The following is a 27,190-nucleotide window of genomic DNA, read 5'->3' as shown; positions in this document are numbered from 1 at the left end:
ATGTTAAAGGTTCTTGGATGTTAAAGATGTTTTCAATGTTGACAGTGTGACATTAGGAATTTCCCTTGAATCATGAATGAAATGTGTCCAATGTGTGCATCAAAGGCAGATTTCCATATATTATGACTTCAACATTATTTCTGATTTACTGCTAAAAGTTGAGATGACTTTAAAGTTAAATTAGTAGGTGTTATGAAAACAGAAAATAAACATACTACAAATGTCATTTCGTTTTTATTAGGGGATAATACATTCTCAACAAAAAACAAAAAACTACATTTTTGATAAAAAGTGCTTAATTGTAGGTGCTGTATGATACAAACTTAAACCATAAAACAAAAGAAAACTAAGGAAAACAAAGATGTGGTTTTGTAGGTCAAAATCTGGAAACAAGTTCACATTTTACCACTTCCAGTTCCATTCTGTGACATAAAATCCATCAGTAATACTCCTTCTGTTTTTTATGCTTTTACATGTCTTGATTGCTAACAAGTGGCTAAATGAGACTACAGAGGTTCACCAAACAAATAAACTCATCAACTCACTTGTCCACTTTAACAGCCATGTTGTTTTTATAATTGCAAACTATTCAAATTCAAACTTTCAGGGAAAATTTTTTTTTGTTGTTTTTTTTAATGAAGACTGAAGAGATGTTGCAAGCTGCAGGAATGGTGATGCTAAAGGCATATAACCATGGTTTAATTTGTTTAGTCTATGTTTAGCTTTTTAATTCTGCTGATTGTATTTAGGCTTCAGAAGTATTGTGAAGATCTTCATGATGAACAAAACATGTAAGAATCATAAACTTTTGTTGGACACGTAACTTATTTTGTACAATAATCTAAAAGCCAATAGAAAAATCCCATTGGGTTTTTGTGTACGGAACCAGGGTGATGCAAACTTCTGGGTAGGCCTATAAAAAATATATCATCCCTCCCAGATTCTAAGATGTACATTTCTGAGGCTCAGTGTTGTTTTTGTTTACTATAACAATCCTGTTGGGCTGAAAATGAAAATCTATAATTTGAAAATGTAAAATTTGAAGCCAATCATTTCCAGAAAATAAAAAAAGTTGCAATATTATTTGACGTTGGCATTCATGCGTGTGAAGTTGGCCATTAACTCCAAATATAGCGAATATAAATAAATTATAGCGGACAGAAACTAGAACAGAAATGCCAAGCCATCATAATTTGACAACGTTTAAAAAGATACTGCAATTAAAAGTGCGCAATTCTCACCTTCTTTATTCAGCTCCATGTCAGTCTCTGGTTAATGTCTTTAGTAATTCCAGAACTTTAAATACAACAACAAACAAGCTGCTGCAGATTTCCCGGGCACTGCACTAATAATAGGCTACTGCATGAAACAAGTGTCAGTTTTTAACTGCGGTCAAGCCAGCCGCCACTCCGAAATGCCTGGTCAATCTAGCTGCCGCGCTGTTTTGTTGTGCGCGCATATAGTGCATTACGGCGATCTTCCGCCGGTCTTTCTCCTGCATTCACTCAGCCAATTTCTTTTTTTTTTTTTTACTGCTTAATTTATACATACAAACAAGAACAGGGAAATAAGAGTAAGGGTAATATATATTAAGAAAATTAACTATACTAATTAATAAAGTAATATCAGATATCTGTGGTAACAGGGACTTTCCTTTTTAGAGCTATCTGAAATGCCAAGCAAAACAGGTTGAATATGAGATTTTGGGGGGGCTTTTATTTTGTAATTCAAAATCAGTTATTTTGATAACATTTTGTTTGAACCATAATTATTAGGCTGTTATTTAACACTTTTAGACAATTTCATTTTATAAGGCCTATTTTAAATACTTTTTTTTTTTTAGATTATTATAACAATATTACAGACAGTTAATCTGATATTACTTTATTAATTAGTATAGTTAATTTTCTTAATATATATTACCCTTACTCTTATTTCCCTGTTCTTGTTTGTATGTATAAATTAAGCAGTAAAAAATAAATAAAAGTGAAAGCGGAGTGAATGCAGGAGAAAGACTGGCGGAAGATCGCCGTAATGCACTGTATATGCGCGCACAACAAAACAGCGCGGCGGCTAGATTGACCAGGCATTTCGGAGTGGCGGCTGGCTTGACCGCAGTCCGTTTTATCTGTCGAAGGAGAAGCAGAAGTCATTGAGTCATTCATATGTGCATGCATCTATCGCGGGAACCTCCCTCCTTGTCTCGACTCATAACAAAGCCTAAAAGCTGTTATGTGACCACCAGGTGACCAGATGTACAGTAACCAAGCTAAAATCCTAGAAATCCTAGAATCCATGGGAAAAGTCATGTGCCCCAACACAAAAAAATGGCACTGCACAAGTGCCTGGTCAACTCATCTCTCTTTTTATAAATAAAAACAACTGAACAGACTTGTTCTCGACTTATTTTATTGTCCAAACAAGACTGTGTGTGTGTGTGTGTGTGTGTGTGTATGTGTCTAGTGAGCTTTTTGTAAAAATTGTTCATGTTCTGCTTTTCACCTGTTACTGCAGATAAATGGCTGCTGGTGTAGCCCTCTCTGGCTGGCTGCTGCCAGATTCAGGGCTTCTAATTTGCTGGACTACCATGCAAAAAAGTTTGTTTATTCATTACAAACAGGTGTTTTTACTATTCTGCATCTTACAATTCCAAGTGTCAGAACGCTAACATTATTAAAACACCACATTTTAGCGTTTACCACGTTACTGCAGACTATTTGGGAAAGTGTTTTTGCTTTTAATCTTTGAAACAACAGGAAGAAACATAACATAACGATTTAGAGAGCAAAAGGTTTACACTATCAAAGAACATTTTCACTTCAGTCCAGCGAGTTCAAGCACTCTCAAAAACTGCCATAATAATCTCTAAAGCAGTTTACACTGCGAAATGAATATTTTAGTTACATTCGTACATCTTCACTTTGTTATTTCTGATGAGAGAATTAGTCAGAGAAGTCAGTCATCCGGCCATATCCAAAAGCTGGCCCCCGAAAACCAGCTAGCAAAGGAAGAAAATGACGCAAATCAGCAATTCTTACTGACACGCCAGTGAAGCAGCTACTAGAAATAGAAAAGAATAAGACTGAATCTAGCAAAAAGCTGTTTCAAAAGAGAGGGAAGCAAGGGTGGGGGGGGGGGGGGGGGGCAAGGCAGCTAAAAGAAGAAAAATCATACAAGAGTCATCATCAGATGATGAAGAGTGCTTCTGCCTCGTCTGTGTGGAGTCATTTTCAAACAGTCGTCCAAAAGAGACCTGGGTAATATTTGTAAAATGCAACAAATGGGCCCATGATGCTTGCACCTCAGGCCAGGCCATTTATGTGTGCCAGAATTGTGATTCTGAAGATGAGTCTCATTAGTCAGATACAGGGCATCTGTTTTGTTCAGAGGTTAAACATGTTAAGTTAAGCGAGCTATCTGCAGCATTCCATTCAGTTATCATGGATCTATGTGCAATTTCAAAGTAAAGTGGTCTTGCCACTTAATGTGTTTTGACTGAAATGTGTATTGCTTGCATTGAAATAATTGTTTTTCCAAATTCTCTAGGCATGATTGTTTATATTTACAGTTCTGGTTTCAATTTAAAAATTAAAATCTATATTCACAATTAAGTAATTGTGTTCTAATTTTTAGATAATCTAGTGTGACAATTTACCCACCGATGGAGCAAATTGTCACAAGTGCACATTCTCTATTCAACAGTCTACAATATACATATGTGCCCAAGACTTCCTTCTTTCATTTGTTATAACATTTATACCATTGTGATGTATGGTGCTCAGTAAATGTTAGACTGTGTGAAAAGTGTGACAACATCACACCGGACAAACTGCGCATTCCAAAATTGTTTGCTGTGATATTATTCTAAATTTAGGGGGCCAAAGGAGGGACCAACCTTGTTGACAGGGGGCAACTGCCCTTCAGAAGCTACATAAAAAAACTTATTTTTTATACTTTTCAGACAAAATAAGTATATTTTATAGGCTAATGATTGATGTTCACTTGGATTTTTGTTTCCCCATCGAAATAACTTAATATTCTGTCAATTATAGTCGTATGGTAAAATGTTTTTATTTGTGTAGCGTTGTGTTCAAATAACTACAAATGGCTTTGAAAAATAAAGAGAACGACAGAATGTGCTGCTTTATTGTGTGGACGGGTAGGTTTAGGATAGGGGACATTAAAAAAAGCCTCAAACCACATGAATAAGATGCTGGTGGCACAATCTGATAGATAACATTTTTTACTATCGTGCTATATCTTTTTAATGGGAGGTAGCACAATCTGAGCGGGTAACACACCGGCACATTCCACAAACATGAACCACAGCGAATAGGCCTACTTGTCTTTTAAAAGGCTTCATTTCGATTATTTGACTTAAATGCATCATATAAGTCACTTTGGAATAAATCACAGTATGTATCATGATAAAAAAGCGACTTCAGCAGTCTGTAAAAAGCAGAAGGCTATAGCAAATTATTTCGCGGACCCCCCCTACTGCTGGTCTACACAGAAGAAAGCCCTGTACGAGTTGTGTCATAAAGCCCTCAAAGTGATAAAAAAGAAAAAAATGCAATACATCTTTTGTCCTTTATAGAAGAATATGATTTACAGGAAAAAAAACATACATTTACCTTTTTTTTTTCCAAATGTTATTTTATTTGTTTTAATATATACAGGTATATATATATAATTTTTTATTTTTTTCGATTATTCAAGCTGTTATTCATTTTTCTATCCCTGAACGAAAATTTAAGCTCAACTCTCTTTTTTTATTTTTTGGAACAAATGATACACGGATTGATATGTACTGAGTATATATGCGTTTTTAACCTAAATCACAACAGTGTCCATCTGTGAAGGATGTACGCTGTCAAACATAACACAACTGTCAGCCAATCATAGCAGTGGGAGCTCTACCGAGTCTGCAATCCTCCATGCCTATTCAAACAAAGCACTCTGATGAAGAGGGTTAAAACAGAAAAACAGAAACAGAAAATAGCCTATCACTTCTAAATCATGTATTTTTTTTTAATGTAAAAATCTTGATAACAAGGGGATCTCAGAGAATGGTACAAATAAAAAAGGCAGTGCATGACACCTTTTAAAAAAAGCAATATTTGCAATTAGTAACTTTTCGCACCTTCAGTCAAATCCTCCACAAACTCAAGATGGGGCGCAGCAGGAGCACCAAATGGTGTTGCGGACAGGGGCACTTGTGCTTTTAGGGGGCACAATTTTAAAATTCATCTTAACCTACTTTAAGTATTATTCATTCAGTCATTTTTCACCATGTTTTATCATAATTTTTTCACCAATGTTTCATTTATTTGACAAATAATTTTGTATTGTAGTGTCAGGGGCATCATGCACTCATTATTTTTGCATGAGTGAAGGGTTGTACCACTGTATATAAATGTATAACTGATATAGGCTTATATCCCTACTAATAAAATAAAATAAAATAAAACCATCACGGAAAATTTGAATGGTTTCCACTACAAATACCATTACAAACAATCAACTTTTAACCATTAAAAAACGTTTTTCTGTAGTGTGTTTTGGGACATATTTTATTAGCATTTATTGGTTTTAACAAGCCACAAATAGAAGGCCACCAATTACCAGTAAAGACCCACAGGGTCCATTAGTGTTTCCAGTAAAACCAATACAAGTCCCATAACCAGTAAAACCATTAGGCTTTAGGCATGATTAAATAGCGGCATTTCGGCGATGACTCATCTGTACGCTTCTGATTGGTCCTTGCATTCATAAACTCAACAGAATCGTATGTGATTGGTTATAATGTGCAGTGCTTTAAAAATGTGTCTCTGGCTCTGTGCCAGCCAGCAAACATACACACACATATATATATAGTTTACCGGACAAACTGCACATTCCAAAATTTTGCACAAGTTTGCTGTGATATTATTCTAAATTTAGGGGGGCCAAGCTTGTTGACAGGGGGCAATGCCCCAACCCCCACCCCCCGAAAACCGCCCCTGGCGAGAGCGCAAGTAATGCTGCCTTCAGGTGCTGTCGGAATTATCGTAAATATGAGTTTCCTAATCAGAAATTGTACATGAACGGCCTCTCAAGTCGTATTTACTACTGGGAAATTCGGAAATGATTTTGATACCCGAGTTTCCGAGTTGGGCGGGTCATAAACTTTAAACATGGTGGGAGCAGACAACCATTGCTGCGGTCAATGCTGTTCTCACAACAACTACATCCCTTTGTCTTGTCGCTATAGTGTATTTATAGGCTAGATATGAACGATCATGCGAAGCATATTGTGTTTTATAAGCAGTGAAATAAGCATATTTGACCTAAATTCCAGAATTGTCAGCAAGCTGTATGTTTATATGTTTGTCAACCAATGGGATGCTACATTTTATTCTTTCCGACATTAAAGCACTTGAATACGACAAGCTCGTAATCACGACTTCATAAGTGGGAAATAGGAAATTTCCGATAGCACGGGAAGGCAGCATAACTCTGCCCCACCTCTACATCAGCTCCTCTAGGGAATTTGGCTGGGGCAACAATGATTTCAAGAGGGCCAATCCTCCATCTTATAAATGCTAAACTTAAAGTTGTTTCTTGATCTTGATCCAAGTGTTCTGTATGGGGGAAAAAATGGAAATGCCATTAGTATTATACAATTTAACACTTCAACACGATCAATCATTTAAAATTAAGAAATTCTTATGCAAATAATTTCGTTTTGATCAAGTCTGTCCAGTTAGTGAATGAAAGACTGTCACATGTGTCTCACCTGTCTAAACTGTCCTGATAATACATCCACCTTCACCATAATGCCAGGGTCTTACAGAGCTTACAGCAGGAGATGGCGCTGTTTCTTCCACAGAGAGCTGAACGTCTGTTGTTAACGCATTACATAAACACATTACCTTTGTTCAGAACGTTTTCAATGTGTTAATAATGAACTTGTATTATTTTTAATTTCTTCAAGAATAATATTGGTACACACCAGAGTTATCATGCCCAAAGCAGCAGCACAGGAATCTTCTTAGAAGCCACCATAAAAATCCAATTATTATAGCTGTGATGAGAAATACTTAAATTAGGATAATTCTTAGAAAGCGAAACATTGTGTAATCAAATATAAATCTAATCTTGGTTTGCCATTTTACATGGTGATACTCGCTTCAATTAACAGTTGTCAAAACGTCGTTTATTGTCATCTCGAGTGCTTAAAAGTTTGTCGGCCAGTGTCTGATGATGCTTAATGCCATTGTTTATGCATTTAAACATTTTGTATTGCATAAATTCGCTTGAAATGGCGATTATTATAAGTTACGATTAATAATGTCGTCCATCTTGTTAAAAATAGTACAGGAAGAAGCAAATACACAGTCGGCGTGAGCAAGACATAGTTTGACAATGCATATACGGCTAAAACAGAATAATTCTGACCTGTGCTGCTGATTTCCAGAATGAATTCCATTCGTATTTGTTGTTTAAAGTTCGTTGTTTTGTTTTGTCTATGAGCAGAACACGAAAGCATTCGGATTTCCCGCGGATCGCGAACGCCCCCTCTCTGACGCGTCTGTTAAATCAGGAGGAGTCTAAAAGTCTGTACCACATAATCAAACCGTGAATAAAATGAGTAGTTTGTGCGCATTTATACTGAAAACGAATATTTGTTCCAACTGATTTTACGAAATAAACAACATATCATTGTGCTTTATAGGCTACCTATATATTATTCACCCAGCGTTGATTTTGTGTCATTAAAACATACGAGGTGCACATAAATTAAATATTTGTATACAGTCTAAACTAGATCATAACAACCAATAAAATACTAAATAACCCGAACTGCTGTGTGTTCGTAATGACTGGAAGTACATTCTTTTTAGTTATAAAGATAAAAATGGAGGGAAACACTAGTTTCATAAAAGCTACTTACCTTTTAAAGTTTCCCCCTCTCACTCCACTGCAAGCCATCGCCTAAAAGGAGGTCCAATATAGTGCTAAAAATGTTAAAAACGTACGTTGCCAAGTTTTTACAAACATTTTAATCCGACTCGAGAGTATTTTTCTTCTGCAGAGCTCTGTCGTCAGCTGTGAAATATTACCGCGAAAATGACGTGCTCTTGCACTTCCTGTTTGAATCGCGCACCAGCACCAGCTCTAGTTGCACATGGTCCGCACACACTGCTGGTCTAACGGAACTCCGCCTCTTTCCCGCGAAATGATCCTGTCCAACATTTCTAATTATCTGGTTCTGCAGTTGCCCATTCATCTTTATGACCTTTTTCAACCACATCAGATGCACAACAGAGCTTGCAGTAGAGTTGCTGGCAATAACATATTTTTGCAAGCTGAAATAATATTTCTATCTATCTATCTATCTGTCTATCTGTCTATCTGTCTATCTGTCTGTCTGTCTGTCTGTCTGTCTGTCTGTCAAGTTAGAGCGTGGAAAGCATCATATTTCGCTGCTGTCTGTAAGTCTAGCATATTTAGCAGCCTGTTTCTTTAAATCACAGAAACCTACCATTGGACATAAACGCTTACGTCGACACGTTTGATTGGCTGATATGTCGACGCCCATGTAAATTACATACATCTGCCACGCGTTCTCTTTTCCAGTCCCTACTCTACTGCTGTGTGTGATCGATAGTGCGGGAGAAATGTCCCTTTGCACAGCGGCCCGTCTCCTCGGTGCTCCCCTCAGGAGTGTTTCACAGACCGCGAGCAGAGCGTACGCGACTGCGGCTCAAGCGGCGCTGTCGGTGCTGGACAGCGAGCTGGACGCGATCCGGACAGCGGGCACATGGAAGGGGGAGCGGGTGATCACCTCAAAGCAGGGTCCTCATATCTCTGTGGACGGCAGCAGAGGCGGTGAGCTGCCCAACAGAGCCAGAGTCAATTATAACACAGCATAAGCTTAGGCTATAGATTCCTGGAGGCACCTACCAAAGGGAAATAAAGTCATTAGCATCCTGCTGTTTTAGTTTTCAACTTTGCTGCATAAAAACTGTAAATATGACAACACCTGTTTCCCCCATCAAATACAACTTTATTTGCGGTTGCATGGGAATGTATAACACAAAGACGTATAAAGAGCAAACACGTAATATAAACTGGTGGTTACACTTTATTTTGACATTCTACTAACTATAAGTAACTTTGTAACTACATGTCAACTAAATCTCATTAAGTTGTAACTACATATCTACTAACTCTCAGAGTACACTGTTAGATTAGGTTGAGGGTTAGTAGAATAAGTTGACATATACATGCAAAGTTTCTGATAGTCAGTATGTTGTATGTTGTGGACAAATCAAAATAAAGTGTTAGAAGATATTAAACTCTAATGACTGCTAGTTGACATGTAGTTGCAAAGTTACTTACTATTAGTAGAATGTCTAAAGTGGATTATCAAACTAAAGTGTTGCCAAACTGGTTAACGGAGGGAGGCTAAAACGTTAAATTATTGGTAATAAAATGTAAATTAAAAATAGTTTTCAGAATTTTAAAGCTTGTCACATTTATGCAAATGTATCATTTTATTTAATAAAATATATTTATATACAGTTGGTTTATAAAATATATTTATATAAAAATGATGTTAAGTAAATGGGGTTGGCTGAATTTAAGCTTTATATTATTTTAAAGCTTTTCTAAGGGTTTATGTTTAGACACTTGAAATGAGAAGTGCAGACAAAAAATATATTTACTTTTTGTTTCCTGAATTTATTGTTATTTTAAGTTTTCGAATTTATGTAAATGTTCAGTTTTAAAACAAAAAATAAACTGACTGAATTTATGATTCTCAATATTTTACAACTCTTCTAAAGGTTTATATTTTGATGCTTGAAATTAGTAGTGCAGGCAAAAAAATTATATTTACTTATACTATACACTAACAGTAGTATTCATACACAAATGTATTGTATATTTATTGTATGCATTATTTTTTAAATATTTATTATATATTACAATATTTATATATTTCATTATTATTATTATATATATTTTGTAATACAATTGAAGTTATAAGTTTGGCATCCCATATGACTGAATTTATGTTTATTATCATCTTACAAATTTTCTAAAAGTTCTATGAGTATTTATCTGTTTACTAATGTTTTATATTATTTATTGAATTCCTTTTTGTAAATGTGTAATGCACAACTAGCAGAGCTGAATAGATCCAATAAAATATTTTATTTTTTGTTTCTCTTCATCTTCTGATCCCATTTTTCTCTCTTTTTGTTTCAGACATATTGAATTTCTGTGCAAATAACTACCTGGGTTTATCCAGTCATCCTGAGGTGGTGAAGGCAGGAATAGATGCTCTGCAGAAATATGGCGCTGGCCTTAGTTCAGTTCGCTTCATCTGTGGCACACAGGTGAGGACAAAAACTGTATTGGAACATACTGATAGCAGTGCTTATTGATGTCTTAAGATATATCTGTTAACTGTCTGTTCTCTAGAGCATCCACAAGATCTTGGAAGAGAAACTAGCCCAGTTTCATGAAAGAGAAGACTGCATTCTATATGCGAGCTGCTTCGATGCCAACGCTGGTCTGTTTGAGGTCTGTTTTAACCAATCCTTATGTTATACTGAAGTAAACAGCACCACTGCAAATACACTATAACACTACATTGGCGCTCGTTGCTTTAGGTCCTGTTGGGACCTGATGATGCAGTGTTGTCTGATGAACTAAACCACGCCTCTATTATCGATGGCATTCGATTGTGCCGTGCCAAGAGGTTCCGCTACAAACACATGGATCTGAATGACTTGGAGGAAAAGCTGAAAGAATCACAGGTAGATTTTGTATAAATCTCATATTACTGGATTTCATGCAAATCAGAGGTTGCACTGCAAGTTTCAAGTGGTTTTGCACATGCTGATATTTAAATAATGTTTTTACTAAACTGACTGTGTTTTGGCTTGATATGTGGTTATGATTTCTTTGATGAAAAACAGAAAATATAATGCAACCATTAAAGTCAACAATTAGAAATGTCTAAACATAAGTAATTCAAAACATTTCAGTTTCTCAGTACATTAAATTGATTTATTTATGTACAGTCCTCTCGTCTGAGGTTGGTGGTCACAGACGGCGTGTTCTCCATGGATGGTGATGTGGCTCCTCTGCAGGGTATCTGTGATCTGGCTGAGCAGTACGGTGCCTTGGTGTTCATTGATGAATGTCATGCCACGGGGTTCTTGGGTTCCCGTGGTCGGTGAGTATACAGGGGAAAAAAAAAAAAAAAAAAAAATATATATATATATATATATATATATATATATATATATATAAACACACACACATATACATACATATATATTTGAAATATTTTAACATAAATGCATTGTTTCAATATGTATAATTAACAGCTTTAAATCAATAGTTTTATATTTATCCATAGTTTTTATAGATTATCATTAGCAAGGCTTTATTAAATCTCTCACTAAGGTTAAGTACACAGTCTTGTACCTTTGCCTCTTTTTTGTAATTTCAAATTTTTTTTTTTTTTCAAATCAAAGTTTTTAATGTAGTGGTTCATCTTGTAGCTGGTTGATTTGGTTCATGGCTTTATTATTCTTTAATGAATACACTTTTAAAAAGATGGGGAAATAGTTTTTCCAGAATGAAAGAAACCGAAAAATAAGATGGCATCGATGCACTCTATGCCAAAATATTATCTTATATCATATTATATTATATCACAAGTGGATGTTCATGCATTTCTGTCCCACAGAGGAACTGATGAGCTGCTGGGAGTGATGGACAGGGTGCACATTGTGAATTCCACTCTGGGAAAAGCACTGGGAGGAGCTGCTGGTGCGTATAAATATCAAACATCATTTGAAGCACAGTTTTACATAGTCAAGCTACTATGTCACACAAAATAACACATTAAATCGCAAAGTTCCTTTGCTAATAAGGCTGAAGCAATTTCAGTCCTTTCAAACACATATATTTCTAACTCTCTCTTAGGTGGTTACACTGTCGGACCCAAGGCTTTGATTGAGCTTCTGAGACAGCGGTCTCGTCCGTACCTCTTCTCAAACTCCCTCCCTCCTCCTGTGGTTGGATGTGCCACCCGTGCTGTGGAACTGCTGCTGGCATCCAATGAAATCGCTCAGTCCATGGCAGCTAAAACCATGAGGTAGGACTGGAGGGGGCGCTCTGTGATATTTGTAGAGTTGATTACACCCTTTGGCTTGTGTAACTGTGGACAGCAAATTAGCAGCAGAGTCAAAACTAACAGAGGTTGCTGTTCAAAGCAGCAAAACATTGACATTGCATTCAAAAAAAAAAGAGCTGACTTTTGCTGGTTCAGTATGAAAGTATGCATGCTTTAAAGGATAAAGGATTTTTGGAGTTCATTGAGCTAATGATAACAATGGTCTATTGTCTTTCCTTTTCTTCTTTCCCAAAGGTTCAGAAACAACATGACCCAGGCAGGGTTCACCATTTCTGGCTCAGCTCATCCCATCTGTCCTGTGATGCTGGGAGACGCTCGTCTGGCTTCACTTTTGGCTGACGACATGCTAAAACTAGGTAAAAATTACGGCATATATAGTCCATCTAATTTTTTTTTTTCTACAAAATAAAGTTTGCAAACCCGGTGTTGTGGAAAACGTGCTCTCGTCGATGGTCTGGATCTCAGTCGTGCAATTAGAAAGGCTCAAAAACAGCAGAGTTTCAAATGTGAAAGAAAAGACTTTATTATAACAAGACAATAAAGTCGAGAAGCAGCTGTCCCATTGACTGATTCTGATTCTGTGAGTGTCGGTACAGAGTATATATATGTTTCTTATTGCCCATATTTGGTAGTTCCTGTTATTCTCATTGTCTATGTCTGTTTGATTTACCACATTTAATTACTTGTTCACCTTGTCTATTTTTTAATGGTGGCATTCGTCTGTATTCGTCATTTTTTAAAAAGTAAAAGTTCTTCTTCTCCTCCCATTGGTTGGCAGTGATCCCAGACAACATACATCACAGTTGGTTACATGTATTTGTCATATTCCTCATATTCTGGAAATCACCCAAAGTTCCCCAGGTTATCCTAAGTTTACTGTACTCCTTGACCGGTGTATACGGCCTATAAAACATCTATACTCAGTATGACCAATAGATGGCACTCTAAGACCATTTATCAGTATTCAGACATCCAGTACAGTAGGATATCACACTTTTGCATAGACTAGTACATGTTTGCATAGAACAGTGCATGAATTACATTTTTAAGCATGTTTTATCATTTTGAATAAGATAATGTTATAGTGAGTAAACAAAAATATACAATATATTCCTCTCTTTGAGACTTTACTAAGTCTCACAATCATGTTCATTACCTAGAGTGCAGTTCCATGAGTCCACCCCTCAGTTTATACCCTCTTTCAGCCAGCGTGCGGCCTCTCATAACCTCTTGTCAGATTGTTTCTTCATGATACCGCACTCCAGAGGAAGCCAGACCCAAACATCTCTCCTCACCTTTGACTAGAGGAGAGTAAAAGAATCTGTCTTCCTATCCAACCATACTTTTCGGGATTAATAATTCAATCATTAATGTGTGTGTAAGCATGTGCACAAAATGTTCAAGCCTTGCCCATGGTTGTCATGGTTATGTAGAATATATGAGTGATTAATAAACACATCTAGAAAATAGATTTAAAACACTGGTTTGTCCCACGCAGCCAGAGGAACTCTAGGCATTTCCGGTAGCCTAGAGCGCTATCTGGTGTTGTTATCCTTCGTTGCCAGAGGAGCTTCCTCTAGCCCTATCTGGTGTTGGAGTAGATGGTGGGTTTTTAAACCCCAGTTGAATCTACTCGTGTTGCTAAGCACTGAGGTGCTCGTCGATCCTTCCTTCTTCCTTTCTGACGACATGTTCCAGTGTATACAGCAATCATTGTTATAATAACTAATGGAATGTTAGTGTAATAGCATAAAAAATAAGTATAGAAAAAATACATATTGATCTCTGAAGGCTGGGCTAAATGAATAAACACTGTTATTGCACTCCTGACTTGGGTCAGACCCTCAATCACCTTTCAGATATCAATTAATCCTTCTTTGTCAGTCCCTTTTTCTGGTTGCAATGTCTCATAACATGGACAATGACCTGCTTCAGACCCTTATCGTTCCCTTTTTCTTTCAGTATTTACATTATACATTTAAGATTAGTAAATAAATTTCAATATAAATGATATAAGGAGTAAATGACTTCAGGAAGGGGCATATGCCAAAGGAAAATACATAGTACCCCTATCTCTCTCCCTACACTATCCCACACCTCTAATATATCTACAAAAGTGAAAATAAAGAAATATAAAAAATTAAAAGGCACCCCTTCCCTACCACTCCGTTGTTTTTTCAGGAAAGGTTTCACAGAATAGTCTCTTCTAGGTCAAAGTCGTCTAGTTCGTCCAGACCAGGGCCCACAGTGTATCCGTGAGCATATCCAATGTCAACTCCGGTTGGTCTTACTGATATGCTTAGCATCTGTTTGGCTGCAGCACTGGCTAGCATGGATCTGATGAAAGGTATAACACAACAAAACAGTGCAAAAAACACAACAATAGCAATAGCTATTACAATGCCCACCTTAATCAACCACCCTTTCCAAGACCCAAAAATTGAATTTAACCAGTCTCCAATCTGCAGATCTGTTCCAGCATTCAAGGTCACTTCTTCCCTCAGATTTTTCAGTTTATCCATCGCTTGGGTGAACGATCCATCTGGCGCTGTATTATTTGGGATATAGGTACAACAGTCAGAACCAAACATTACACAAACTCCTCCTTTTTCCGCCAACAGCCAATTCAAAGCTTGTCTATTTTGCCATGTCATTTTGCTTGTTGCATCTAATTGTTCTCCAAGAGCACTTAAGGCATCATTGGTGTAATTAATGAACCTCTGCTGATTATAGTAAATGTAATTAATCCATTCAGTGTTTTTGTTGGTGGCTATCCATACAAGTAGAGACTCAAAGCCAGACTTTACCTCATTTCTTGCTTTAAATTTATCTGGTATTCCTCTAGGTTGGCCAATTGCATCTAAGTACACCTTCGGGTCTGGAGCATACGCTCTCTTTGCTCTGCTTACTTGTGATTTGGGGTTCTTTACACTATCTATGTTTCCCTCTATTATTGTTATTCCTTGCATCAATCTTACTCTGGTACAAATACCTTTCCAATCTTTTGGGAGTGTGGTTCGCAATCTTTTTCCTCCACACATCCAATAGTAATCTGCCACTGCTTCTGTTTGATCCATTAGATAATAAATAAAAGGAAAGTGAATTGTAGCTTCTGCACATTTGTCTATTAATCTCACAATTGTCATATTTGTTTTTATAGTTGCGGTAGCATACATTAGACTATGAAACTTAGCTACATGTGGATTTCGAAACATGAATACATCCATATGCCAAATTACCGCACAGTTGCCCCCAAATTCACCCACATCTTGTTTTCCGTTGGTTCTGTTGAAGCATTCATAATCTAATGTGTAGTCAATATCATAGGCTGATGGGATCTCTCTTTTATTTCGAGCAACTCTAATATTCATCTGATTACACTCTTTTCCTATTCTTATTTTGCCAAAATCTCTATAGTAGCCCTTGTTTCCTAGCATAAGTAAGCATTCTGCTGGACAATATGTGGCATTTATAAAACGTATCCCTTTAGCTTTAGTGTCTTTACAATATTGAGCATAATGTCTACCACATTGGATGAAATCATAGGGACTGGGCACTACTGTTAATTTTTCGAGAGGGGATGGAGAACAAAACACACAACTATCCATTCCTGCTACTTTTGCAGTGTATTCTGCCCATTTGAACCACTCATTGTCATGGGCTGCACCTAGCAGTCCTTCTTTCTTTAAATCTGATGTTTTAGCATTGTTTTCATTATCGTTAGCCCTACTTACTGACCCCTTTCTAACATGTCCGTTTGCATAAATACCTGGTTTCTGATCAGTCATTTTAAGAGAATAATTCAGCAATGGTGTTTGGATCAAGCGTGAGGAATTCATCAGGTTGATATCTGGGTTGGACACTAGTTGATGGCTGTGGTTCGAATGGTCTTGTGGATTGCCCCGCGTCTTGGGCAATCTCTGCAGCAGATATATCATCACCAAGATCACGATCAGTTTCACCCTGACTTTCATGTTCCACTTCCGGAGGCTGCACCCCATCTTCAGTCAGTGCTGCGGCTTCTGCGCGCTCTGTTTCCCTGAAATGAGGTTCATCAGTATTACTTTCTTCCCCCTCCCCGTTACTTTCAGGACTCTGCTCTCTTGGAGGGGGCCCTACTTGCTCATTTTCTTCCCCACCTCTCTCTGGACTGTGCTCCCTTGAAGGGAGCTCTACTATCTGTTCTTCTCGTCTTCTGGGTCTCAATCTGGGTACTCTGGTACAATGATTTAAATGGTACCAAGTTGTGCTACCTTGCACCTGTACTGCTGTTGGGGTGGCTCTTTCTACAGTGTATGGCCCTTCCCTTCTTGGCTCATTCCATTTCCTTCTAAAGACCCTCAAATATACCTGATCTCCAGGTTGTATAACACTAGGTGTTTCCTCTTCCTCTCTTGGACCTCTATTCTGTTCTTGTGTATGGATGGCTTCATGAATTTTCGTCAGCTGTTTCATATATGCTTTTAACTCCATTTGCAACTGTTCAAGGGGCGGTCCTTCATATGGACCTCTCAAATATGGGACTGGCATTGGTCTACCTGTCAGCATTTCATGTGGGGTCAAGTTTGTTATCCTATTTGTTTGCATACGATAACTCATCAACGCCAGGGGCAATGCATCTACCCAATTTAATTTTGTATCGGCGCAAATTTTGTTCAATTTCGCCTTGAGAGTCCCATTAATTCTCTCCACGATCCCTTGAGATTGAGGTCTATAGACGCAACCTAGACGTTGCTTTACCCTTAACTGTTGTATTACTGCCTTTACTGTTCTTTGAATGAATGCTGATCCATTGTCTGAACTAATTTGGGATGGTATTCCAAATCTGGGAATTACTTCTCTGGTCAAAAATTTGATCACTGTTTGAGCCCCTTGGTCTGCTGATGGAACAGCTTCCACCCATCTACTAAATCTGTCAATTATAACCAGTAAATATCTTTTACCTCTGACAGTTCTTATCATATCTGCATAGTCCATTACCAAATGTTTGAATGGTCCTTCTGGGACAGGAATGTGGCCTACGGGTGCGGTTGTTCCCTTTCTTACATTATTTTGGGCACAGACGTCACACTCAGACAGATACTCATCCACCATTGCTTGTAAATAAGGTGACCAAAATCCTTGGCGTTTTACCTTTCTAATCACTTCCCCCCTCGCGCAATGGTCGAAACCATGCGCGTCAGAGATCAGGATTGTAAGCAATGGTGTGGGAGCTATCATTTGTCCTTCATGTGACCGCCAAAGCCCATTTACGTCTCTTGTCGCTCCTCTCTGTTGCCATACACTGAGTTCATATGGGGTAGCTTGTTGCTGCATCCGTGCTACATCTGCTAATTGAGGCTGAGGTTGAATTAGAATGGACGGAGCCATTATTGCTGTAGTGCAGCCAGATGCTTGTCTAGCATATTTATCTGCTTCATTATTGCCCCTAATCACAAAGTCATTACCCTTCTTGTGTGCTTGGCATTTAACGATGGCCAATCTCTTTGGATGCATCATAGCTGTTATTAAATCAATTATCTGATCACCATGTTGTACTGGTGTACCATCACTTTTCTTAAATCCCCTTTGCTTCCAAACTGCTCCAAAAAGATGACATACACCATGAGCATACGCAGAATCAGTATAAATATTTGCTGATATGCCTTTAGCTAATTTACAGGCTTCAGTAAGAGCTTTCAACTCTGCCAGTTGTGCTGAGCATGGTTGTTCACAATGCTGCACCACCACTGGAATAAAGTCATCACTGTCACATCTAACAATTGCAAATCCTGCGTGATTACCCAAATGGTCTCTGAAGCATGATCCATCTACAAAGTAATCAACCTGTGCCTCAGAGATGGGTGTTGATTCTAAATCTGGTCTTAATCTGGTGAATGCTAAGGAGTCAGCTACACATTCGTGAGGTATTCCCTCATCTTGCAAAGGTATGTGATTGGCTGGATTGACTATTGTGCATCTCCTTATCGTTATATCTGGAAAGGTCAATAATGTTGAATATGCCAGACACCTAGAAGGGGTAAGAACGAATTTACCCTGTTCCCACAATTCCACTATCTTATGATGTGCATATATTATGACTGGATAACCCATAGTTATTGTAGAGGCTTTTTCATATGCAAAGTACACTGCTGCTAATCCTTGTTGATAGCATGGCGGGTATCCTTCAGCCACACTGTCTAATTTTGTGCTGTAGTAGGCAATTGGTTGTTTTTTCCTTCCACTACAAGTCTCTTGCATAAGTACTGCAGATGCATAGCCATCTTTTCTATTTGCAACATACAAATGAAATACTTGGTCATATGCTGGTGTTGCTAATGCAGGTGCAGACTGCAATTCTCTTTTTAATGATTCAAATGCTATTAATGCATCTGTTGTCCATGTCAGTGGTGCCCTAAGATTTTGATGACCCACTTGTTTCATTAAGGCTCTTAACGGGGCTGTTTTAATGGCATAGTCTTCAATCCAATCTGAACTAAAACCTGTCATTCCTAGAAAAGTCATCATCTGCCCTACTGTTTGAGGTTGGGGTACTTTGCTAATGCCCTCTAATTGACTGGGTGATATTGCTTTCATCCCATGTGATATTGTTCGTCCTAAGTACTCAACCTGTGGCAGGCAATATTGGAGCTTGTCTTTGGAAACCTTATGTCCCCCCTCTGCTAATTTAGTAAGCACTTTAATTGAGTCCTGATGACACTGTTCCAGAGTTGCAGAAGCAAGAAGCAAATCATCTACATACTGTATTAGGGTACTATCTAACCTGAGGTCCTCTAGATCGGTTTTTAATACCTGATTAAAAATGTGGGGCGAGTGCTTGAAGCCCTGGGGCATTCGAGTATAACTTAATTTTTTACCTTGATAGGTGAACGCAAACAATGGTCTGCTTTCCTCTGACAGGGGAACACTGAAAAAGGCAGAACACAGATCAATCACAGTGTAATAATTAGCAGTAGATGGAACATTGGTTAGCAGCGTATGCGGATTTGGAACCTCCGCAGGCCAGTCCTCCACAATCTCATTTACTGCTCTCAGGTCATGCACCAGACGCCATTTGGATTTATCTGCTTTAGCTACTGGCAATATTGGAGTGTTGCAAGGGCTATTAGTTTCAATTAGTACTCCTGCTGTCATTAACCCCTCGATTGTCTTTTTTATTCCTTCTACAGCTTCTGGTTTCAAGGGGTATTGTTTTTTCCTAGGTACTGTAGCTCCAGGTCTAAGTATTATTCTAACCGGGTTAGCTGACTTTACTAGCCCTACATCAGTTTCATGTTGTGACCATAATTCTGATGGCACTTGCCTCTCCATTTCTCTTATTAGTTCAGTCTGTTTTGTTTGATGTTCCTCAACTTTTGGTTTGTTTTTTGTATTTACAATCATTCTAGGAACTCCCATCATTGGAGTTGCACATAAAATCTTAAGATACTGGTCATCTGTTGATTGAAATATTAGAGGATTTTCTGTAACTTCCCACTTACTTTTTTCTGCTTTTTTCATCATGGGGCCTAAGTCTTTGGAAACACAGTCTTTATTTACATACAGAGTAACATGGGGAACTGAGTTAGGCACATCAAACCACTCATCAATGAATTCTTCTCTATCTACCTGCAGAGCTGCACCTTTTGGTCCTATCACTATATATTGTGACATCATGGGGATAGTTAGTTCTTTTGTGTCTTTCAGCCATCTTTTTTCAAATTCTGGGTCTTTACTTTCATCATACTTCATAGTACAATGAAATTCAGTTTTTGGTAGACTTGGTTCACAAAGTTGTTCTCTTATGTATCTTCCCCATTTGCTAAGTGTTTTTTCTACGTCTTCATACAAATCCCCTAACCAATATATATTAGCACATGGCTCTTGTGTTTGTTGTACGTCTGTCAAATTCATTTGTCTCACTGCTCTATCATTTATATAAATTCCATCTGGAGTACACCATATTTGCATTTTCAATTTACATATAGCATCCCTACCTAACAGGTTGACGGGTGTATGTTCTGAAACTAAAATTGGTAATCTTATTTCTGTGTCTTCTAAGCTTATGCTTACAGGGGTCGTCATAGGAAGTAGCTGAGTCACTCCCGAGAATCCTACTGTCTTTATATATTTTCCAGACATGGGGAGGTGCGAGGCATATCTTGGATTCAAGCACGAGTACGATGCCCCTGTATCAAGCATAAGAGTTATTGGTTTTCCTTCAATATTAACTCGCAACATTGGTTCTTGATCGGCATCCGAAGATATCATTGGAAGTTGGTTCCTCCCCTCAGGATTCTCTGGGCAGCCCTAGTAACCTTGATTAGGACCACGCCACGGGTTGACAGGTCCTTGAGCTCGGGTCTGTATTGGTTGTTGTTCATAACCAACCCCTGTTGTCATCAATTGGTCTTGCATCCAAGGATTGGAGGGACAGTCTCTTTTAAGATGTCCAGGCTGATTGCATCCCCAGCATATTCCTGGTCTCTGTTGATTGTTGTTGAATCTGCCTCTACCACGCCCTCCTTGTTGTGGTCTGTTCCAATTCCTGTTGTTCGCTTGCTCTGGCTTGAGATATATTACCACTGGTTGCTGTCCTTGTGGTACATTGCTTGGTCCAGCAGATGGCGCCTGTGCTGTTGCAATCTGATTTGCTGGTGCAGCCACATTCATTGGTGCTGGTGGATTAACTGGCACTGAAGTGTTGACAGGTGCCATAACAGCTGAGGAGTCTTCCTTTTGCACTGCGAGGATCCTTTTCTTTTTGTTCAGGAGCTCTTCAAGTTGCATTTGGGTCAGCTTTCTTTGTAGTTCTTTTTCTTGATTTTTCATCTTCAGTTCTTGCTTTCTGTATTGTTCCACAGCATGAACCACATGGTCTCTGAATTCTTTGTGTGATTTTGAATTCAGACCTACCACATCTTCCAGCTTCAGCTTTACTGATGCAGGCATGGCTTCCACAATTGCAGTCCTGAAGAGTGCTGTCAGTACTCTGTCTTGTTCAGGATCTCTTTCCAGTTCTTCTTTCCATCGTCTCAGTTGTTTCTGTATGTAGGTGGTAGGATTTTCTATTTCTCCCATCGGCTCCCCCTTCAGGCAGCTTGGGTCAGTTTGCATTGGGTACTCAGCTCTCAGCACCCTCCAAATATCACGTCGATGTTTGTCAAAGGAGGTTCCATCTGCTTCAGGTCTGTCCACTGCATGCAGAAGGCCAGACTGCTTTAGGATGTCATTCATCTTGGAGGCTCCTAGGCACTTTACAAGCAATGCTTTGATGTCACCTAGTGCCAACAGCTTTCCAGTTGTTTCTTCTTCCACTGTTTTGATCCATTTTCCAGCTCCTTCATGAATATCTGGGAGACGGGACACTAGAGAGTCCAAATCTTGACTAGCCCACGGTATATATTGGGCATGCCCTTGCTTGATGAGAATTGGGCACTGATGTCTTGATTCACCATCCTTGGCTTCTTCTGTTGTTCTTGTTGGAGATCTCATCGTCCGTGCTGATCTGTCTTCATTTCTTTGCCTTTGCACTTGATGCTGATCTTTCAGTGGCTCTATGTCCTGTAAGGTCAGTATCCCTTCAACTTGTTTGTACTGTTTTCGCTGAACTGGGTAACGCAGACTTGAATGAGGCTGCTTTGACTGAAGATGCAATAATTCATTTGCTTCTTGTTGTAATGATCTCTCTACCTGCTCATATTCTTCTCTTGTCATGTTAATAACTTGCTTGATTTTCTCTCTTGTCCTGTTGCATCTTTCCTCCATTTCAGCCAGTTCTTCCTGTATTGAGTCAGCAGAGGGCGCTCCTTCCTCAGATGATCTTTCTGACTCACTCTCCTCACTTCTCTCACTGCCGCCACCTGCTGCTGTTTCGCGCTTATAACGCTCTTCCATCTCCTTTAACATCGATTCAAGCTCATGACGTGTGGGAGGTGCTCCTGATTTATTTTTCTTCTTGTGGGCTCCAGCCCCCCTTCCTTCAATTCTTGGCTCTTCTTTGTAGATTGCTGCTTTCTCTCTCTCTCTCGGCTGTGGTGCTGGTGTAGATGTCCACTGCCCCTCCTCCTGTAGCTCCAGCCTTTCCTCCTGTGGCTCCAGCCCCTCCTTCACGACCCTGCAAGCATATTCTTTCTCCCTACTTTCTAATGACAATGATTCTGGGCAGCTCTGCGCTTCTATCTCTTCGTCTGAGCTTGTTTCATGTACATACCCCTCAAATTCTATGGGTCCTTTTATATCTATTTTTCCCTGTATGATTGGCATCTGATTGACGGCCTGGTCACAGCAAGGAGCATATGGAGGTGGTCTTTCTTCTTTTACTTCACCCGTTTTGTTTCCCCTTTCCAATTTCCATAATTTAATCCCATATTGCTTGAATAAATTCAACACCCCTAATTCTTGTTCCCTCTTGTCATTTCGTTTTCTAGATTTGTCATTGGTCTTGTGATTTTTAATCAGCACTTCCATCTCTCTACACATAGCCACATTAAATGTTCCCTCTACCGGCCACTTGGTGGCCAATTTCTTTGTTCTTTTTGCCCATTTTTTCGAGAGTCCCCCTATATTTTCTTTACATGCTGGATTTTCAGAGGCCAATAATTCTACTGGACTAGACATTATAAAATTTTTCCCTATCAATTTATTTAGCAAATAGTTTTTATCTAATTATTTCTCTGTTTATTAGGTGATTTTACCTCTATAATCCCAGTGGTTTAAAACTTAATAGCTAATTCTTCACCAAGCTCATCAGACGAGGATCACTAAAAGTATCCGACCCCTGATTACACCTGGACTTGTACTGGGCTGAGGACTTTATCACCTTTTTTAAGAAATCTGGTTAGTGTATCTCAAATATTTTAGAATAATCACAATGTGTTTTCTGGTTAATAACTTAAAAGGTAACCCAAAGCCCTTTGTTTCTTTTATCCGAAGATTAGCTTTTGTCCAAATGATGTGTTCCCCCAAGCTGAAAGCTTCAAAACTCCACAGTCTCCTCTCATGAAATTTGCGACCTGTTGCTGTCAATCCTCCTGTCCAAATTGAGTAATTAAGAGATGGCATTAATTCTATACAAAATTCTTTTATCCTAATTATATTGATATTCAATTCATTTCTTGTGCACCACATCGGATACAGAGGTTCCATATAGTCAATCAATAAGCTTCTTTCCGGCATTGTTAAAATTTTTCTACCTCTTTTTCCCCTTTTCTTTTTTCCCTTTATTTCCCCCTCTGCCATCCTTCCTTTTTCTTATCTTTTTCTAATTTAATTGAGTATTGTTTTTAGCAATTTGCACTGAGATGAATCCGATCTTTCCTGATCTCCGTGAATCTCCACCCTCACGTGACGTATGAACTGAGGCTGTAACTTCTGCTCAATCGTCACTAGTAGGCGCCTCAGAGTTCTGCCAGTCACAAAGAGAGGCTGCGCACTTCCTATCTCTGGTGACTCAAACAACACTCTGGACGTCCAAATCACTTCTCTCGTCTCAGCTTCCACTCTGAGATGGATGTTATCTAGAATTGTAGCTCCTTTTTCGAGCACTGGCCAGGGTGCCCAATTATTTTTAATATACGGTGCTACAACTGGTTCAACTGGGATGTCAATTGCATTTGACTCAGCTCCCATCCAAGGAAGAGCTGCATCCCAAAGTCTAAACAAATTGTATTTCAATCGCCGAATCGTTATATGTTTCATTACCACATCTTGCCAATTTATTCCTGGCCATTCAGCTGATTTTTCTCCCAAATTTGTAATCTTAATCAATTTTCTGAAAAAGATATTTTTCTTGTATTCTGTCAATTTCTGTTCATGCCCATAGAGATCAATAAAGCTGGATTCCAACCAAAAATGATTGCGAATACCTTGTGTCTGTACCAATACTGCCTGAAACTGATTTTCTTGTTCAGTGTCAGGGTCATTCAAATCGATGTGTTTTATTTTTTCTGTCCGCTTCATGTCTCCGTATGGGCAAACTCAGAATAACAGAATCTCTCTCTCCCTCTCCTTCCTTTTCGCACACACACACACACACACTGCTCGAGCACTTCACACACACACACACTCTTTATCAGTCCACACACACAGAAAGCCTCAGCCCCCACCCTCGCGGGTCCCCTCTTCTCTCCCTGGCGCAACAATGGGAAAACAGGCGCTCAGATTGCCTTTTTCAATTCTTTTTCTTTTTATCAACAATTTAGTTTCACAATTTGGATCACAGCGTCGACACTGTGGAGAATGCCCAAACAAACGACACAACCAATTTTTTGGGGTGTTTCTAGTTCTTTCAATTTTCAATAATCCGTTAAAATATTCCATTCAATACAATATGATCTTTTTCAAATCTTAACGTGATTTTCTTCTGCAGTTTTATCAAATAACCGTGCACTTTTACTTTTAGACAAACATATATTACTCAAGTGTACCAACACTTACATATAACATATAACATATAACGAACAAAGACTAACGGTTTCGTTTCGAAACGATCTGCCCGAGCAGTCACCCTCTGTCCCAGGGCCGGTAACCGCAGATCCACGCCTCTCACTTAGGCGTTTGCCGGCATTCAGCGTCCCTCTTAACTAGACGCTCACACTTCTAGCCCTTCTTCACTAGGCTTTTTCACTACTACTTTATATTGGCACCATCTGTGCTCTTTTAACTAATGGGCATATCCTTTAACACTTGAAACTCATCAATCCATATGCACCTTTTTACATTTAAATAATTTTACGTCCGTTAGCTGGTGAGGCCCTGTCCCAAAACACCGCCACAGGCTCAACCCTTAGTCAACCAGCAAACAATCTCCTTATATCCAAATATATAAGCAAAACTTGCTTACCTTGAGGCCTCGTAATTTCGGATTGTTTGCGTGTTAACCCAGGTCCCTCGCCTGCAACGGCCCTTCAAGACGCCGGAGCCTCAATCCAGTCCCATCTGGGGTGCCACTTTTATGTTGTGGAAAACGTGCTCTCGTCGATGGTCTGGATCTCAGTCGTGCAATTAGAAAGGCTCAAAAACAGCAGAGTTTCAAATGTGAAAGAAAAGACTTTATTATAACAAGACAATAAAGTCGAGAAGCAGCTGTCCCATTGACTGATTCTGATTCTGTGAGTGTCGGTACAGAGTATATATATGTTTCTTATTGCCCATATTTGGTAGTTCCTGTTATTCTCATTGTCTATGTCTGTTTGATTTACCACATTTAATTACTTGTTCACCTTGTCTATTTTTTAATGGTGGCATTCGTCTGTATTCGTCATTTTTTAAAAAGTAAAAGTTCTTCTTCTCCTCCCATTGGTTGGCAGTGATCCCAGACAACATACATCACAGTTGGTTACATGTATTTGTCATATTCCTCATATTCTGGAAATCACCCAAAGTTCCCCAGGTTATCCTAAGTTTACTGTACTCCTTGACCGGTGTATACGGCCTATAAAACATCTATACTCAGTATGACCAATAGATGGCACTCTAAGACCATTTATCAGTATTCAGACATCCAGTACAGTAGGATATCACACTTTTGCATAGACTAGTACATGTTTGCATAGAACAGTGCATGAATTACATTTTTAAGCATGTTTTATCATTTTGAATAAGATAATGTTATAGTGAGTAAACAAAAATATACAATACCGGCAGCCTGTTTTAAACAATGGTTTTCTCACTTTGTCATCAGGAGTGTATGTGATCGGTTTCTCCTACCCAGTCGTTCCCAAAGGAAAAGCCCGCATTCGAGTCCAGATCTCTGCAGCTCACACTGACGAGGACATTGATCGTGCCGTAGATGCCTTCATACAGACCGGCAGGAAGCATGGTGTCATTTCCTAATGTCAGAAACACAACTGACAAAGTTGTGGACTATTAGAGTGAGGTTTAAGTTACATAACATAGCAAAAAATGCTACTGCTATCAGTGAAGGTCAAAGGATATTTGTATATTTGACAGAATAAATGACTTTCTCTATGATTAATAGTTGCTTTTTTACAGCAGTCTTCTACACCAGCTATGTACCAAATGTGACCCTGGACCACAAGTCGCTGGGATATATTTGTAGCAATAGCCAAAGATGTTTCTTTTATGCCAAAAATCATTAGGATATTAAGTAAAGATCATGTTCCATGAAGATATTTTGTAAATTTCTTAGCGTAAATATATAAAAACTTCATTTTTGATTAGTAATATGCATTGCTACGAACTTCATTTGGACAACTTTAAAGGTGATTTTCTCAGTATTTAGATTTTTTTTGCACCCTCAGATTCCAGATTTTTAATAGTTGTATCTCAGCCTAATATTGTCCTTTCCTAACAAACCATACATCAATGGAAAGCTTATTTATTCAGCATGATTTCTAAAAATTGACACTTATGACTGGTTTTGTGGTCCAGGGTCACAAATGTGTCTTGACTTTTTTCTGCCAAGACATGTCACATTAGCATTATTAGCAAGTTTGTACAGATCATGTTCATGCTGCAGCTGTGCATAGGTGGGTAAAAATAAAAAGGTTATACCATTTAATGTCTTCTCTGATTACTTACATGAGGGTAGTTGACTACTTAAATTTACTACTTTCATAACCTACATAATAAAAGTCCTGAAATATACTCTGTCTCATACAGATACAGCTGTATAAAATCAGTTATACATCTTGATGTTGAATAAACAAAAAGCCCTTTTGTACAGTGCAATGTCCATACAAACAATGTATCAAACAACATGCCAACGGGAGCATGTTGTCACAACGGAAACCTGTCATTGTGTCACAACAAATAGTCAAGTCAAGCAATTAAGAAACAATTCATGTAACCACTAAAATGTAAAAGGTCATCTAAATGTCAAACCCATAAATACTGTAATTAAGGTGTAACATTTAAAACCTGACATTTACATGTAAAACTCTTTTCCTGACACAACAGTACAAGTTTTAAGCTAAAATCTACTTTTATTTCATATCTGACATTAGTATTTTGTCTGTCAGCTTGGTTTTGAGTTCACTTGTTTAT

The 27,190-nt window shown here is 38.4% G+C and overlaps 1 protein-coding gene across 1 annotated transcript; it reads left to right on the top strand.

The window, feature by feature from the left end:
- The first annotated feature begins 8,567 nt into the window (after nt 1-8,567).
- Nucleotides 8,568-26,702, top strand: LOC306850985 (2-amino-3-ketobutyrate coenzyme A ligase, mitochondrial-like). Its single transcript, XM_079386978.1, has 9 exons — nt 8,568-8,874; nt 10,258-10,388; nt 10,474-10,575; nt 10,665-10,811; nt 11,079-11,233; nt 11,753-11,835; nt 11,992-12,163; nt 12,437-12,558; nt 25,866-26,702. The coding sequence occupies exons 1-9, from the start codon at nt 8,664-8,666 to the stop codon at nt 26,015-26,017; spliced, it is 1,275 nt and encodes a 424-aa protein (XP_079243104.1). The 5' UTR covers nt 8,568-8,663; the 3' UTR covers nt 26,018-26,702.
- The last annotated feature ends 488 nt before the right edge of the window (nt 26,703-27,190 follow it).

This window comes from Barbus barbus, assembly GCF_936440315.1.
Source record: "Barbus barbus genome assembly, chromosome: 3".
NCBI lineage: Eukaryota > Metazoa > Chordata > Actinopteri > Cypriniformes > Cyprinidae > Barbus > Barbus barbus.
Note: the sequence above shows the minus strand (reverse complement) of the source record. Positions and strands in the feature narration are given on the sequence as shown.

What these genes read in the sequence shown, in the direction of transcription:
- LOC306850985 (XM_079386978.1), top strand. Translation starts at nt 8,664, where the DNA reads ATGTCCCTTTGCACAGCGGCCCGTCTCCTCGGTGCTCCCCTCAGGAGT. An exon ending in TGTGGACGGCAGCAGAGGCG is followed by an intron (nt 8,875 to 10,257) that starts GTGAGCTGCCCA and finishes TTTTTGTTTCAG; the next exon opens with ACATATTGAATTTCTGTGCA. An exon ending in TGACGACATGCTAAAACTAG is followed by an intron (nt 12,559 to 25,865) that starts GTAAAAATTACG and finishes CTTTGTCATCAG; the next exon opens with GAGTGTATGTGATCGGTTTC.